General features: G+C 39.7%; 1 protein-coding gene across 1 annotated transcript in view; it reads right to left on the reverse strand.

The window, feature by feature from the left end:
- The window catches only part of FRMPD4 (FERM and PDZ domain containing 4), a 614936-nt gene that overhangs the window by 24949 nt on the left and 572450 nt on the right, over window positions 1-17537 (reverse strand). The window contains exons 8-9 of the mRNA XM_049767089.1: window positions 16519-16650; window positions 10254-10373 (exon numbers count right to left, since the gene is read on the reverse strand). Coding sequence (XP_049623046.1) covers window positions 10254-10373; window positions 16519-16650 — 252 coding nt within the window. The remainder of the gene's footprint in view (window positions 1-10253; window positions 10374-16518; window positions 16651-17537) is intronic.

Raw genomic sequence — 17537 nt, forward strand, 5'->3', positions numbered from 1 at the left:
AGGGCACCATATGGGATGCTGGGGATAGAACCCGAGTCAGCCACATGCAAAGCAAACAATCTTCCCGTTTTGCTATCACTCCAGCCCCCACCATTGAAAGATTTTAAAGGATTATTAGTCTAGCATTTGGAGACAAAATCTCCAAGGGTGACAGCAATCTGCTCTCATTAATCACATGACCCTGGGTATAGCATTTCATTCGGTCTTTGAGACTTAGTTTTCATATCTGAAAAATGGGTTAACACATTCAACTCTTGAGGTTGCTAGTATCCCCAGGAGATTGTTTCAGAAAATCACTGTGCTTTCTAAAGTTAAGTTAACAACTGTCACTCCTTCACTCTTTCCCCTTACTGCCATGCAGTAAGTTTGCTATTTAACCAAACTTGTGGGAAATGTTTTGGTCAGAATGATTAGTCACTTAATTCTATTATATAATGAGTTCAGACTGCTCCTGGAGAATTAGTGTGAAGCCTGCTATATCTCTTTTTGGGTACTAATCATGCTATTGTTAGTCTCAAGTTCATTACTGAAAATTTAGCTACATAAGCAAAATGCTGGTCATTGTTTTTGCATATGTGATTCCAGAAGATTACATTTCAGCTGCACAACAAATTCTTACAATGAACATGCCAGATTTTAAAACAAGCTAATATTGCCAACATGTATGAAACATTCAGGGTCTTCTTCTATAGTATCCTGTTTGCTAACAGTCATTCTCTTCATAGGTAAATGTCAGCATAGCTCAATATAATTATGAATGTGAACAATCCAGACTGTTACGATTGACTATATGCTAAATTTGGCCAGTGATACTTCATTCATGGTGTATTAGTGGCCAGGAGATGGATAGGTATTGAAACTACCAAATGTTGTTTTCCTTCCCACAGCTCATCTAGTCAATGGGCTCTGTCCTCATTAGGAGCCTGCTAGATTGAAGTGTTTTTTTTTTCTTTATAACATGACATATATTGCTTCCACTTACTCTTCTGATCTTGAAGCTAATTTCTTACATCATTTTAGGACCTGAAAATAAACTGGGTATACAGTACCACTGGCTTATCCATGAACTTAGGTATTTTTTTAGACGTACTGTATATTTTGTTATATAAGTTAGGGACTTTGGAGCAGAGGGTCTAAGGACAAGACATTGTCATTTTTTTATCCTTAGTAGATTTTGAGCTCTGCTGAAGAGCTTTCCATCAGACCTCTTGGCACCTTTGCCAGTACCCAGATAGGGAAAGGAAGCAGACATTGTGTTAGTACCTGGTAAGCCTCTTGCCATGTTCTACTGATCTTAGCACAGTCCCATGGGTCTAAGAAGATGTGCCTTTTGACTAAGAAAATGGCCAGAAATGGCCTTTGACTTGGGCTATCACACCATCATAGACAGACTCAGGGCTTTGCTTCTGCCCTCCATCCCCAATGGCAAATCCAATTTCTTTTTTGTTTTTTGTTTTTTGTTTTTGAGGCATCCCAGGCAGAGCTCAAGGGTTACTTCTGGAGCAGGACTAGAGGTCATTCCTAAAGCTGGTGGGATCGAACCAAGAGCTTGAGCACTAGCACTTTGAGATGATCCCAACCTCAATTTCTTTTTTATGGAGGTTCAGGGACTTGTGGTGGTTGAAATTGAAGCAGATTGAAATGAGCTGAAAGTGTCACTTTGCCAACGAGATGAGGCTCTGGCATCTCATTTATCTATTGTGAAGCACAAACTGGCACCTGCCAACTATTTCTTTGCAACCAAAGAAGTAAAAACCAGTCCATGGGGCCGGAGAGATAGTACAGTGGTGTTTGCCTTGCAAGCAGCCGACCCAGGACCCAAGGTGGTTGGTTTGAATCCCAGCATCCCATATGGTCCCCTGTGCCTCCAGGAGCCATTTCTGAGCAGATAGCCAGGAGTAACCCCTGAGCACTGCCAGGTGTGGCCCAAAAAACAAAATAAAAATAAATCCCAAACAAACCAGTCCATACTGGAAGCTGGATGGGGTGATCTCCTGGTGGGTTCATAGAAGGGATATGAGTTAAGAGAAAGTACAGCTGAGATTCAGGCTTCTTGCCAAGGTCACATCTGGGTTGCCAGAGTCACCTGGTGCCAGGGACAATGCTCAAGGATAGAGGTGGCCAAACTTTAACCCAACCCCCAAATCATGAAGGTCCCAATGTTCTTCGTGGAAATTGGTGCAAAGTGTCATGCACATTTCCTTGTTAAGTACAGTTCAGCACAGGTCTGCCGTTTCCTGATGACTCAGGGTTAACTTCATGAACACCAACCAACTCACTGAGCTATAAGCACCACCACCTCCTCCAAAGTCGCTGACTGGGGAGTTTTTGTTGGCTTGTTTTTGTTTTTGAGCCACACATGGTGATGCTCAAGGAATACTCCTGGATCTGCCCTCAGGAATCACTCCTGGTGGATTTCAGGGACCATATGAGATGCTGAAAATTGATCCGGGGCTGGTTGCATGTAAGGCAAACTCACTGTAATATCATTTGAGCCCTTGATTTGGGAGCTTTAAATGCTCCCTTGTGTTCCTTGTCTTCTTTTTTTTTTTTTTTTTTACTTTTTTTCTTCTTTATTTGAACATCTTGATTACATAAATGATTGTGATTAGGTTTCAGTCATGTAAAGAACACCCCCTTCACCAGTGCAACCTTCCCACCACCAATGTCCCAAATCTCCCTCCATCCCACCCCACCCCACCTGTACTCCAGACAGGCTTTCCAGTTCCCTCATTCATTCACATGATTATGGAAGTTCTCTGTGTAATTTCTATAGCTGTTCTCACCATTCTTTGTGGTGAGCTTCATGGAGTGAGCTGGTGTTCCAGCCCTCCTCTGAATGTCTCTGAGGATTGTTACAAAAATGACTTTTATTTTTTCTTAAAACCCATAGATGAGTGAGACTATTCTGCGTCTCTCTCTCCCTCTGACTTATTTCACTCAGCATGATAGATTCCATGTATACCCATGTATAGGAAAATTTCATGACTTCATCTCTCCTGACTGCTGCATAATATTCCATTGTGTATATGCACCACAGTTTCTTTAGCCATTAGTCTGTTGAAGGGCATCTTGGTTATTTCCAGAGCCTGGCTATTGTGAATAGTGCTGCAATAAATATAGGATTGAGGAAGGGTTTTTTGTATTGTATTCTTGTGTTCTTAGGGTATATCCCTAGGAGTGGAATAGGTGGGTCGAATGGGAGCTAAATTTCCAGATTTTGAAGGAATATCCATATCACTTTCCATAGAGGCTGTACTAGATGGCATTCCCACCAGCAGTGGATAAGAGTTCCTTTCTCTCCACATCCCTGCCAGCACTGATTGTTCTCATTCTTTGTGATGTGCGCCAATCTCTGTGGTGTGAGGTGGTATCTCATCGTTTTAATTTGCATCTCCCTGATGATCAGTGACGAGGAGCATTTTTTCATGTGCCTTTTGGCCATTTGTATTTCTTTTATATCAAAGTGTCTGTTCATTACTTCTCCCCATTTTTTATGGGATTAGATGTTTTTTTTCTTGTAAAGTTCTGTCAGTGCCCTGTATATTTTGGATATTAGCCCCTTATCTGAAGGGTGTTGGGTGAATAGTTTCTCCCACTCGGTGGGTGACTCTTCTATCCTGGGCACTTTCTTTTGAGGTGCAGAAGCTTCTCAGTTTAATGTATTCCCATCTGTTGATCTCTGCTTCCACTTGTTTGGAAAGTATAGTTTCCTCCTTGAAGATGTCTTTAGTCTCAATGTCATGGAGTGTTTTACCGACGTGTTGTTCTATATACCTTATGGTATCCGGTCTGATATCAAGGTCTTTAATCCATTTAGATTTTACCTTCGTACATGATGTTAACTGGAGGTCTATGTTCGCTTTTTTGCAAGTGGCTAACCAGTTCTGCCAGCACCACTTGTTGAAGAGATTTTCCCTGCTCCACTTAGGATTTCTTGCTCCTTTGTCAAAAATTAGGTGCTTATATGTCTGGGGAATGTTATCTGAGAACTCAAGCCTATTCCACTGATCTGAGGGTCTTTCTTTATTCCAATACCATAGTTTTGATAACTATTGCTTTGTAGTGAAGTTTAAAGTTGGGGAAAGTAATGCCTCCTATTTTCCTTTTCCACAGGAGTGCTTTAGCTATTCGAGGGTGTTTATTGTTCCAGATGAACTTTATAAGTGTTTGATACATTTCTTTGAAAAATGTCATGGGTATTTTTAAGGGGATCACATTAAATCTGTATAATGCTTTGGGGAGTATTGTCATTTTAATGATGTTAATCCTGCCAATCCATGAGCAGGGTATGTGTTTCCATTTCCGTGTGTCCTCTCTTATTTCTTGGAGCAGGGCTTTATAGTTTTCTTTGTATAGGTCCTTACGTCTTTGGTCAAGTTGACTCCAAGATATTTGAGTTTGCGTGGTACTATTGTGAATGGGATTGCCTTCCTGACTTCCATCTCTTCCCTATCATTATTGGTGTACAAAAAGGCCATTGATTTCTGTAGGTTGATTTTGTAGCATGGAACCTTGCTATATGAATCTATTATTTCTACAAGCTTTTTGGTAGAGTCTTTAGGGTTTTCTAAGTAGAGTATCATGTTGTCTGCAAACAATGAGAGCTTGAATTTTTCCTTTTCTATCTGGATTCCCTTGATATCTTTTTCTTGCCTGATCGCTATAGCAAGAACATCCAGTACTATGTTGAAGAGGAGTAGTGAGAGCGGACAGCCTTGTCTTGTACCAGAATTTAGAGGAAAGGCTTTTAGTTTTTCTCCATTGATGATAATATTTGCCATTGGCTTGTGGTAGATGGCTTCAACTAGATTGAGAAAGGTTCCTTCCTTTCCCATCTTGCTGAGAGTTTTGATCAAGAATGGGTGTTGGACCTTACCAAATGGGTGTTGGACCTTCTCTGCATCTATTGATATGATCATGTGATTTTTTATTTTTCTTCTTGTTGATGTTGTGTATGATGTTGATAGATTTACAGATGTTAAACCATCCTTGGATTCCTTGGATGAAACCTACTTGGTTGTAGTGTATGATCTTCTTGATGATGCATTGGATCTTATTTGCCAGGATTTTGTTGAAGATCTTTGCATCAGCATTCATCAGGGATATTGGTCTGTAATTTTCTTTTTTGGCAGCGTCTCTGTCTGGTTTTGGTACCAAGGTGATGTTGGCTTCATAAAAGCTGTTTGGGAGTGTTCCCATTTTCTCAATTTCATGGAAGAGTTTGGCTAGGATTGGTAGTAGCTCCTCTTGAAAGATTTGAAAAAATTCATTAGGAAAACCATCTGGGCCTGGGCTTTTCTTTTTGGGCAGATGTTTGATTACAGTTTCAATTTCCTCAGTAGTGATGGGGGTGTTTAGATATGCTACATCCTCCTTACTTAAATGTGGAAGGTTATAATTGTCCAAGAATTTTTCCATTTCTTCTAGGTTCTCATGATTAGTAGCATAAAGTTTCTCAAAGTAGTCTCTGATTACCCTTTGGATCTCTGCAATTTCTGCCGTGATCTCCCCCTTTTCATTTCTAACATGGGTTGTCATATTTCTCTCTTTCTTTGTGAGTTTTGCCAATGGTCCATCAATCTTGTTTATTTTTTCAAAGAACTAGCTTCTGCTTTCATGATCTTTTGGATTGTTTTTGGTTTTCCACTTCATTGAGTTCTGCTTTCAGCTTTGTTATTTCCTTCTGTCTCCCTATTTTTGTTCCCTTTTGTTGGTCATTTTCTAATTTTTTGAGCTGCGTCATTAAGTTATTCAGGTATGCTCCTTCTTCCTTCCTGATGTGTGCTTGTAGAGCTATAAATTTTCCTCTCAGGACTGCTTTTGCTGTGTCCCATAGATTCTGGCAGTTTGTGTCTTAATTATCATTTGTTTCCAGGAAAGTTTTGATTTCCTTTTTGATTTCATCTCAGACCCACTGGTTGTTCAGTAGCAGGGTGTTTAATGTCCAATTGTTAAAGTTTGTCTTCTGTGTGGCTTTGTAGTTCGCATCTAATTTCAGAGCCTTGTGGTCAGCAAAGGTAGCCTGCAAGATTTCTATCCTCTTGATTTTATGGAGGTATGTTTTATGTGTCAGCATGTAGTCTATTCTGGAGAATGACCCATTTACATTGGAAAAGAATGTGTATCCAGGTTTTTTGGGATGGAGTGTCCTGTATATATCTACTAGTCCTTTCTTCCATAACTCTTTTCAGGGCTAGTATGTTTTTGTTGGGTTTCAGTCTGGTTGACCTATCAAATGTTGGTAGGGCTGTGTTGAGTTCTCCCACAATGATTGTATTATTATTGATTTCTTCTTTCAGATTTGTCAGTAATTTTATTAGATAATTTGCTGGTCTCTCATTGGGTGCATATATGTTTAAGAGTCTGATTTCTTCCTGTTGAACATATCCCTTGATTAGTACATAGTGTCTATCTTTGTCCCTTACCACTTTTCTAAGTATAAAGTTGGTGTCATCAGATATTAATATGGCCACCCCAGCTTTTTTGAGGGTTTTGTTTGCTTGGATGATTTTCCTCCAGCCTTTGATTTTGAGGCTATGTTTGTTCTGACTATTCAGATGTGTTTCTTGTAGGCAGCAGAAAGTTGGATTCATCTTTTTGACCCATTTTGCCACTCTGTGTCTTTCAATTGGTGAATTTAGTCCATTGACATTGAGGGAGATGATTGTCATAGGATTTAATGTCATCTTTGTAGATAAGTTTGCTGTGTTTGTTGGTCTCTCTTGTCTTAGAGTAGACCTGTCAGTTTTTCCTTTAAGGCTGTTTGGGTCTCTTTTAGCTTGTACTCTTCGGGCATGCAGGATGTGATTGCATGTAGTCTTTAACTCTGGGAGTATCCCTTTGATGATATCTTTGACAGTTGATTCTTCCTGGAGATTTCCTTCCTGGGTTTCTGGGACTCCAATGATTCTTATGTTGTTTCTGTTGAGTTTATCAAAGACTTCTATTTTCATCTGTTCGCATGCCTTGAGTACTTTTTTATTGCCTGTTCGTTTGTCTTAAGGTTGTTTTCCAATTTCTTCTGTTGTGTTGTTTTTCTGCATCACATCTTTCAGTACTCCGATTCTCTCCTCAGCTGCTGATAACCTGTGGGTGAGACTATCCATTGAGGTTTTCAGTTGAGCAACCATGTTTTTCAGACCTGTTATTTCAGTTTGGAGTTTTCTGATTTCTGTCTTTGTGTTCTCTTCAGATCGACCTATGCTTTTTTTGAGTTCTACAAACATATTCCATATTTCTATTCTAAACTCCTTATCTGAAAGGTTAATCAGGTGATTGGAATTTATTAGGTCATCCGAGCTTTCGTCTTCATTCTCTGTGGATGGTGTTTGCTGTGAGTTTTCCCCATTGTCACACTTGTAGTGTGGTTTTTCTTGCGTGTCGTGGTGGGGTTCTTCTGCTGCCTCTAGTTGGCTGTCCTCAGAGTGAAAAAAGGCACAGCAGGGCGGAGCCTCCACAGGCCAGAGACCCCAGCTTTTTGGACAGTGACCCCCGCAACCAGAATGTACTTACTCAGCAGATTCGAAATGCAGTTTTTTTTGGGTGCGCTCCCTGGGCCTCTGAGGAAACCTTCAGGGATTCAGAAGCACAGGCAGACAGGCATAGAAGAAGTTTCCCCTGAAGTCCTCAGCCCAGAAAAATACTTAATATTATTGTTGACAAGCTTGACAAAGCCAGCTAAATATGGAGTGAATCTAGCAGCTTCAACAAAGCACTGTGACCAAAGTCATTCATCTACTCCAGCAGAGTCTCTGCTGCTCCAGGTTCCCAAGGGCTCAAAGCCCATGGTCTTGCCAGTCAAGCAGGCCTCTCCTTCCTGTGTGTTTAAATGGTGCATCTTCCCAGCAGGATCCATATACCACTCCCCTTGTCTTCTATTTAATCTCTGACATCATCCTTATCTCTGTCACTTTCTCATCTTCTCCTTATCTTCTTAGAAGACAAGGAAAGCTTTCAAGCACATACAAAGTACTAAGATCAAAAATGTCAACCTATGAACTATTTACACTGACCAAATGCCTCATTCCCTTTGCTTTTTCATTCCTTCTAGGATGACTTCCATAGGTAGCCAGCCCCAGCCCAAAGCATTCTGTCACTATTGTGCATTCTCTTTATTGTAGCAGTAAGTTTCGTCTCGTTTCTAATCCCTTTATGTAATTCTATGGCTATGTCTACGTTCTGTAGGTGCATCTTCAAGTTTAATTGGATTATATTGTTCATTTCAGTGTAATGGAAAACAGTTATTTCTAATATATATATAAACCGTACCCTAATGATCAACATAGAAGAAACATTCCCTTTGTGGAAAATTTTGGTAGATACATATTCCTGAAAAATGATAGCCCAGAATCAGTCAAAGTGGGCAGAGGCTCAAAAGGCTACTCTCCTTTAGGATTTACAATGGTATTAGTAAATGAATAATTTTACTATAAACTATTCATTTCAGTATGAGTTATTCATTTGCACTGGAAAATATAATAGAAATATATGGGCAAATGGATAGCAAAATAAACACGTGTGTTTATGTGTTTATGTATATATATTTGATTTTGTGACTTCCTCTTGATTCTTCATGCAGAATCACTCCTATTAGTGTTGGAGGAATCTACGGGGTGCCAAGAATTGAGCCAGTGTTGGCTACATGCAAAAAAAGTACCTGCCCATTGTACTGTCTCTCCAGTATTTAAAACAGGCTATAGCCAAATTGTGTAACCCATTATATAATTAATAACTCATTAAATGACAGAGAATTTTTTACTATAGCTGAATGTCAATTAATAGGAACAGAATTACAAAAATCATTTTCTAACATCAAAATAACAGGTTCAGGTGAGCACTAATGAATACTAAAAGAGTAGGTGAATATTTGAAGAGTTACAGTTAATGAAAGGAGTCACATAGTAACTCTCTATAAATTACTTAATTACAAATGGAAAATTAATCATTTTAGAGGCCACAGAGAGATACTATAGTGGATAGGGAACTTGCATTGTATGTTACCAAATCTGGTTTGATCTCTGTCATTCCATATGGTTCTTTGAGCACCACTAGCAGTATTTCCTGAGGGCAGAACCAGAAGTAACTCTTGAGCATCACCAAGTGTGTCTCCCCAGAAAAAGAGAGGAAGAAATAATTTTGGAAAAGAGTCATTGCAAGACATCATCCTAGCATTCCTGATATTTCAATATGAGCAGGAGTTGGGGCCAAAACGATAGTACAATGGGTAGGATGTTTGCTTTGCATGCAGCCACCCCAGGATCTATCCCTGGCATCCCATATGGTCCCTTGAGAACACCAGGAGATGTCTTTGAGTACTGTTGGATGTGATCCCTCCAAACTCAATAGCTACAATCATAACAACAACAATATGAGCAGAACACAAAAATCTATTTCATTGTTCTCCAATTCAAAACAAATAATCTCAATGTGAGCCATCTAGAAATTAACTTAATATAATAAGTCCTCAAAACTGGCAAGGTCATGATAGTAAAATAAAGGGTACAGTTGCTCCAGTTCTAAGGAGACTAAAAAAACTCAGAAAACACCTAAAAATAAGATCATAAAAATAGATTCTACTGTAGAAAAATGGATATTAAACTATATTTTGTAAAAAAAAGTAAAAAAAATAGGGTTGGAGAGTTAGCACAGTGAGTAGGGCATTTGCCTTGCATGTAGCTGACACGGAGACCAACTTGGGACTGACCTGTGTCAGATTCCCAGCATCCCAAATGGTCCTCTGAGACTGCCAGGAATGATTTCTGAGTGCAGAGCCAGGAGTAACCCTTGAGCACTGCTGTGTGTGGTCCAACACCCCCCAAAGTGAAAAATATAGATATGGAATCTATATCAAATAATGAAAATATCTCAGCATAGAATTTAACTATTAATTATATAAAGATGATATAAATTATCTTTGTCAAATAAGTACATAATGAGCTTCTTAGGGATACATTTTATCATTTCTATAATTAACACACCTGCTTCTGAAAAAAATACATATTCTACATTCAAAAGCTTCTATTTGGAACATGAATCTGTAGTAAAAATAAAGTCAATGTAATATGAAACCAAGGGTAAAATCTACTCTTGATTATGATAATATACTTTTGTTTATAATTATATTAATAATATTAATAAATAATAATTATGAAATAATTTCAAAGGCAAAGAGAAAAAAGTTCCTAAATGAAAAAAAAAGTTTAAGATTTGCCTAGAGCATTGATATAGAACAGGTCATAAGGTTCACATACCTGAACATAGAGATACTCAAATGCCACCGGGTCTCGCCTTAAAAGATCAATTGGATCCTTTGGGACAAAGCTAATTCGGAAAAGACAGCGCATCTTATGGGAGTTAGGTCTCTGTGTCACCTGAAAGAGAAAGAGCAGGAGAATTCTTCAGAGCTGGCCAAGCAATGACAGTGGGACATAAAAGAGTTTGTCCTGACAACTGCACATAACAGTTTTTTACATTGGGTTGACCAGATGCATGGCGGAGATGAGACACAGTGAGAGGTTGCCTACCACCAGGAGAGCTATGTGATGGAAAAAGAATGAAGATACTTCTCAGGAGGCTCTACCATCTGAATCCCCAGAGACTCTGGAAAGGGATCTTCATACCAGAACTGTAGGATTGGAGCCAAAGAATCATGACACAGGATATATCATAGGGAAGAAACTAGTTTCAGGATATCCTAGGGGCAGGCAGAATGGCACTAGGGTGCTGCCTATGCTTTGATCACAGTAGGGTGGATCTGGGGCTACAAAAGGGGAAATCCTGAGCAGAACCCAGAGATTGGCCCACTAGAGTTTAGGGCAGTTGAGTATAGTACAACACTGTTGTGGGTTTTAGTAACTATAGACAGGAACATTAGAAGCCCAATAATGTCAAACTTGGTGATATCATTTTGGGAAGCAGGAAGAATGATGTTGTGACCTATGAGCTATAGCTGAGGTGCACATATCATCACAGTGCTCCAAAGATTTCACATGAAGACAGTGTTCAAATGATACAAAGAACTTTGGAACACACTGTGGTTCTTCAGCACTCAGGTCAATGTGTCCTTTTTCATGTTTTCCCCCTGTCTGCACAGTATGTGCTAAGAACTAGGTGTGAGTCTCTCAATTCCATTTGCCACAAAAGGGAATCCTCAATGAATATACAGCCTAATAAATAAAAGACATTGGATTCTAAGAGAGAAGGTAAAAGCTCTTCAATTTCCTTTGTAAGGTCAACAGGATGAGCTAAACAGGTGTTCGATTGAGGTTTAAATGTTTTTTCACAGAGCTGTATTAGCTATATATATATATATATATATATAGTGGGTAGGGCACTTTTATTGCATGCAACCAACCCAAATTCAATCCCCAGTACTATATATGTCCCCTAAGCCCTGTAAGAAGTAATCCTTGAGGGGCCAGAGAGATAACATAGAGGCAAGGCGTTTACCTTGCATGCAGAAGACGGTAGTTAGAATCCTGGCATCCCATGTGGTCCCCCGAGCCTGCCAGGAGCAAATTCTGAGCATAGAGCCAGGAGTAACCCCTGAGCGGCACCGGGTATGACCCAAAAACCAAAAAAAAAAAAAAAGAAGTAATCTTTGAAAACAAGGTTAGGAGTAGGCCCTAACCACTATCATGTATGTTCCAGAGAACATAAACAAAACAAAAGAAACCAGCTCTTTGAATTACTTCTTAGACTTTGTCTTCTCAAAATAAAAGTGAAAGCTCCCCCACACCAGAGCCCCTTCTACTCCCTCATCTCCCAATCCGGATTTGTTATCTTCCCCTCAATTAACCCTCTTTACCCTCAGTTCTTTAATTTGTTAGGCACCAAGACTGACCTCCTGCCCCAACAGATTCTGCCCTTTCGCACACCCCTACAAAGCTCATTATTACTCCTTAACTCTCTTACCCCCAACCATGAGTACCCCACATTTACTCTTTTTAACTTCAGTACTACACAGTCCTAATCACAGACCAAAGTCGTGCATTAGATTTAACAACCCCCAACTATTTCAAAAGACATAAAATGGACACATATGTCTTTTGAATATTTTATGTGTATTTTCCTTAACAGCTATAACTCTTTCTAAATAATCTTTTACCAGGAAGATTCTACCCACTTTTTATCTTGTCTTCTCTTTGTGAGCTGCTCAATAAGGAATTTTGGTGGAAGAGTCCCTCAGTTTAATGCTTATGATTGAACCATGTCATGGGGATTGTTGGACTTGTTCCTATGGTCCCCATATGTGCTGATAATGCCACGTGGCATTGTTCCTTGTTTGCATAGGCACATTAAAATGAGAAAATATTATACATACAAATAAGTTCTTATCTAATAGAGATTGGAACACACAAATCTTGTAGTGCAATGGGACTTTACACCCTGAACATAGATATAATGACGTGGCACAGGCCTCAGAAGAATGGGCATCCTCCATTCACCCCTGAACCACGGAAGCTATCTGCAAAACATCCAAGGTTTTTTTATAACAACACCTGGAAGCAATCCTCTACCAGGGAAGACCCTACCATGGCTCTGACATCGACCTGCTCAAAAGAGACTTCCCTTAACACTAAGAAGACTTGACAACAACCCTGCTTACAGGACAGGGTTTTCTGCATTGCTCTTTAATTGTGAGGTGAAAGGAGAGGACGCTCTGCACCATCCTGACTGCAATGTAGGATATGCAGATTCCAGGATCTTTAATACAGAAATATGATACCAACAACAGAGACTGTGTGAAAAATAAAAGTGTATTGGCACTACAGACAAAGACCTGGATTGGACAAACTAGTTTGCCTGGAGCCTAGATTTGGTCTTATGCCAGGAAACTTCAGGGGTAGGGTCTCCTTGTATTTAGGCCAATGCTTTTCCTTTCCATGTCCCTCATATTTTGGTGGGTCTATGCAAACAATAATTGCCACTCTAACACCGTTTTTACTGTGCTCCTTTGACTCTAATCCTTAAGAAAAGCAACCCACTTAAACTTTTGATGTTAACTTAAACTAATATGCATATGCATGGAAATGTAAAAAAGTACTTTGCCTTCAATGTTTAAGGAGTTACATATGTTTTATGGCTTTAGATTGTTTTGTGTGCTGCTAAGAAATATTATGTACTACAATCTGGGGACTTGAGGGACAAAGTAATTGTACATGGGTTCTGTTTTATTTTTCTTAATGTTCTTTGGCTGAAAGTTCAAAGTTAAGATATCAGCAATAGGACTACTGAGAATTATGTTTATGTGTGATTATCCTTCCACTGTAACTTTACCTTGTTCTCTTTCTTTGCATTTTTGTTCTCATCATTAAAAATAAAAAATTAATTAAAAAAATCAAAGTGAAAGGAAGGAGATGAGAAATATGGGGGAAACAGGGGTCAGGGGTCTTGTTAGATCAATGATGTGGTGGAGTTGTTTAGCTCTATATCCAGCCAGCACTGAAAACATGAGATTGAGGGTCTGGAGAGATAACACAGTGGTAGGGCATTTGCCTTGCATGCAGATGGACGGTGGTTCGAATCCCAGCACCCCATATGGTCCCCCGAGCCAGCCAGGAGCAATTTCTGAGCGCATAGCCAGGAAGAACCCCCGAGCACTGTTGGTTGTGGCCCCAAAACCAAAAAAAAAAAATAAAGAAAACATTAGATTGAAACTACAATCACTGAACTTTCATGTGTGCTTGTAGGGGTGGGGGAGAGTAGTGTAAGTGGGAGGGAACATGGAGAACTGGTGGGAGGATTGGTGTTGAAACACTATATGCCTAATACTTGTCTATCAGTAACTTTGTAAATAATGCTTTTTTAATGAAATAAAATAATCTGGGGGGCACACTCAGTGATGGTCAGGGCTCTGCACTCAGGAATTCTTCCTGGCAGTGTTTGGGAGACCATCTGGGATGCCGGAGATGGAACCTGGGTTGGCTGTGTGCAAGGCAAACACCCTACCTGCTGTGCTATCACCAGCTCTAAATTAAAAAATTTAAAAAAGAATCCATCTTTCCAAAATTTTTATGTGACCTTGAGTCTATTGTTATGATAATCAGGTCATACTAGTCTTGGGAAATGAATTAGTATAATGCCAAAATGTACTTTAAATTCATTAGAAATGCAGTCCCTAAATAAGTCTCTAAAACAAATAAGAATACAATTTCTAAGAAACTTTAAGTAGTATGTTAATAGCCAGTAATATATTCTATATAGAAGTTTAGTGATAAATTGCCAAACATAGAAGTCAAGTTGCTTGGAAGTTCCTTGATGGCTTTCATTAAAATGAAATGTTTATAAATAATTGTTGTTTGACTAATTTCTTTGTTTTCTTTTATTTAGGAGCCTGGATGTACTCAGGTCTTATTCCAGACTCTGTGCTCAGAGACCACTCCTGGCAATAAACAGGGGACCACATGGGATGCTGGGGATCAAACCCAGGTCAATTGTTTTTGAGGTACCCTACCTGCTGTACCTTGACTCTGGCCTCTTGACTAATTTCTTAAACTTTACCCTCCTGTCATGCCTGATCAAGTTTATCACCCATCTGGGTTTGAAGGCATATTGCTGATATTTTTTTTATAATATTTAAATCTTTCTTAAATATTTAAGCCCTTTCTCTTTCTCAGAGAGAAAACTTGAGTTTTAGCACTTTGCTTTTAGTTCTGATTAAAAACCAAACCAAACCAAACCTTTCCCACAAAGTTAAGCAAAGAACCACAGCAAGAGGCTTTTTGTTTCTTTATAGCATTTTCAAAGAAATTAAAAAAAAGGGGATGAATGTGAAATGAGAAGCTATGGCTACCGAAGCACCAGAAGAGTGTTTTAACAGTATTTTCCCCCCTTAGCTAAATCAGTATGAAGCTTGCCGATAAAGGCTATGTGGTAGATAAAAGTGCAGAGGAAAATAACTAGAAATATCGAAGTGGAACTAGAAATGTCAAAAAGATGTGGAGTGTTTCATTAGACTCATAGGAACTGGCTGTCAGCCCAGGTCTGCTCGCATTTCCTGCTAACAGCTGAAGGCTAGGGCAGGCAGACATGGGGGACCATCTGCCAGCTTCAGCCCACCACACATACCGGAAGTACTTACCACACATACCGGAAGTGTCTTGGTGGACAGACCCCCCCATCCCCATACTTCCTCATAGTATATCTCAAAGGCATGATCTCTGCTGATTCCGCCCCCACCCCTGACGTTCTCTGGGAGGCATGTTCTCTCAGATGGACCTCAGTGGGGCTTATCTTATCAACACTTCCCTGGCTTCTTGATATACCAATTTCCTTTCCTGTTCCTCTCCCAGTATGACCCGAGAGCTCCTTTCAAACGAACCACGTGTGTCCAAGGCCTGTTCTTCAGTTCAGCATCTGGAGGAACTCAGAGCCAAACACTGACCTTTTGTCACACAGCAATTCTATCTCTGAGGCTGCTCCTCTAACATGCAGCATCACATATGTCAATTATTTTCGGCAGCTGTGCTAATAATCAGTAACTATGAGAAGTGAGTTAGAATCACTGTAGGGAGACTTCAGTATGATCAAAATGACAGATCAAATGTAGGACTAGAAATGAATTAAAAACGGAAACAGTCTAATGATTCATTGCCTCAAGTTTTACGGAATCATCAGCATTGGGGGTGTGTATTTTGGTAGAACTTGAAGTTGGGGCCAGCATCATTTTTGTTTGTTTGTATTTGGGCCATACCTGGCAGTGCTCAGGATTATTCCTGCATCTGCATGCAGAATTTCTCTTAGCCGATGCTCAGAGGACCATATGGGGTGCAGGAGATCAAACCTGGGTTACTTGCATGCAAGGCACATGCCCTATCTGCTGTACTATCACTCTGGTCCAAGGGCCACCAGCTTTTATCATCAAAGCAATACAGAATATGTATTTGTATATTTTTGTGACTCCATTTTCTGGAGCTGCCTTGTCTCAGTTTCTTCTCTTAGTATACTTTCATGCCCTCCCTCTAAGCTTCCTCATCACTGAATTCTCTCCCACCCCAAGAGGAACCTGCTGAAATAATTTTACTGCTAAAACAGGCTCTGCTTATGGACAATTACAAGAGAAATTAGGATATACAGTATCCAAACAGCCTGCTTCTCTTTCCAAAAAACAGATGGGGGTTGCATCTTGGTATCCAGAAAGTGGAAAAAAACACATGGGCGGATCACATCATTATAGGATGTAGTAATGGCCCCCAAATAGTGACCACACCCAGAACTTAAACAGGACTTTGACTTAATTTAAATGATCCCAGAAACCATTTCTTTGCAATAACTTCAAGAGATCAATGATTAAGACAGGGGACCCAGTCACTGCAGTGACATCCCATCTAACTTTCTAGAGCCACATCCCCAGTGAGTAACTGTGAGCTTGTGAATGACAAATCCGCTTTGAGAACAACTGACAGCCTGTGAAAAATGGACAGAAAGGGAAACATCACCTGAGGTGTGAAGTCCTAGGCATTGGCATGCTGGGAGAAGCGTGGGATTTGGGTCTCTAAACATGCAAGCATTCACCTGAGTAAGAGTCTCCTGTTCATGAAGTAAGAGCAGCTTGGTTGCAGAGCCTTCTGTCCTCTGCTCCAGCATGAGTGAGAAATGTTCAATGCCTCTGATGGAGAGCTTCTCTTGAAGGGTTAAGATGACATCCTTACAGAGAAAACAACACTTGGTCAGCACTCAATGTAACACTGCTGTCATGCCTGTAAGCCTATGAAAACTGATCTTATATCTGAAGCCTTTCCACCTTCCAATTTTTGAGGAAATTGCTGATATACCTTCATTTTGCTTTTTGAGCCTTTAAATTGCACTTGTCCTTATAAAAGCCCAGTTGACAAATAAAATTATACCGTTTATTTCTTTATTTCAATTTTGTAGTCACACCCAGTGATGTTCAGGGCTTACTCTTAAAAAATCATACACCGTGATTTACAAAGTTGCTCATAATACAGTTGTTTTATGCACTGAATGTTCTAATAATAATCCCACCACCGCTGTGAACTTCCATCCATCAATATCCCAAACTTCCCACCCCCAAGCCTACTCCCTTTGTAGGCACAGACAAAAATATTTACTTTATATTTCTTATGATGAAATGGCAAATGGAATGATCAAAAATAGATAAATAAAAGTCAATTTTATTATTGTTTTATCTATAATGATGTTTACTGAAGTTGTTGAGGATTATTGAGCTGGTTGGTGCTTGTTGGGCCTTTTATGTTATTGTTTCTGCTAATTCATCTTGGTGTGCTTCTATATGACTTTCCTCTCAAATTTGCTGTACTCTTACTGAACTGCCAGTATTGTGAAATTTGGAGGTTTTGTACAATAGGCCATATATAGGAGCTATATATCTGGATGATAAAGGCCCCAGAGTTTTCAGCCTGGAGATTAGTTTACCTTGGATGATTCAGTGCCTTGCCATTTGTTCTTCCCATCTTCCAATTTTATACCTATCTAGAATTCCAAAGTGGAGGAGTCCAGTATACCAAAGGATACAGAAAGGAGGCTTTCCTTTTTTTAACACTTTTCCTAAC

This window comes from Suncus etruscus, chromosome X (genome assembly GCF_024139225.1).
Source record: "Suncus etruscus isolate mSunEtr1 chromosome X, mSunEtr1.pri.cur, whole genome shotgun sequence".
Taxonomy (NCBI): Eukaryota; Metazoa; Chordata; class Mammalia; order Eulipotyphla; family Soricidae; genus Suncus; species Suncus etruscus.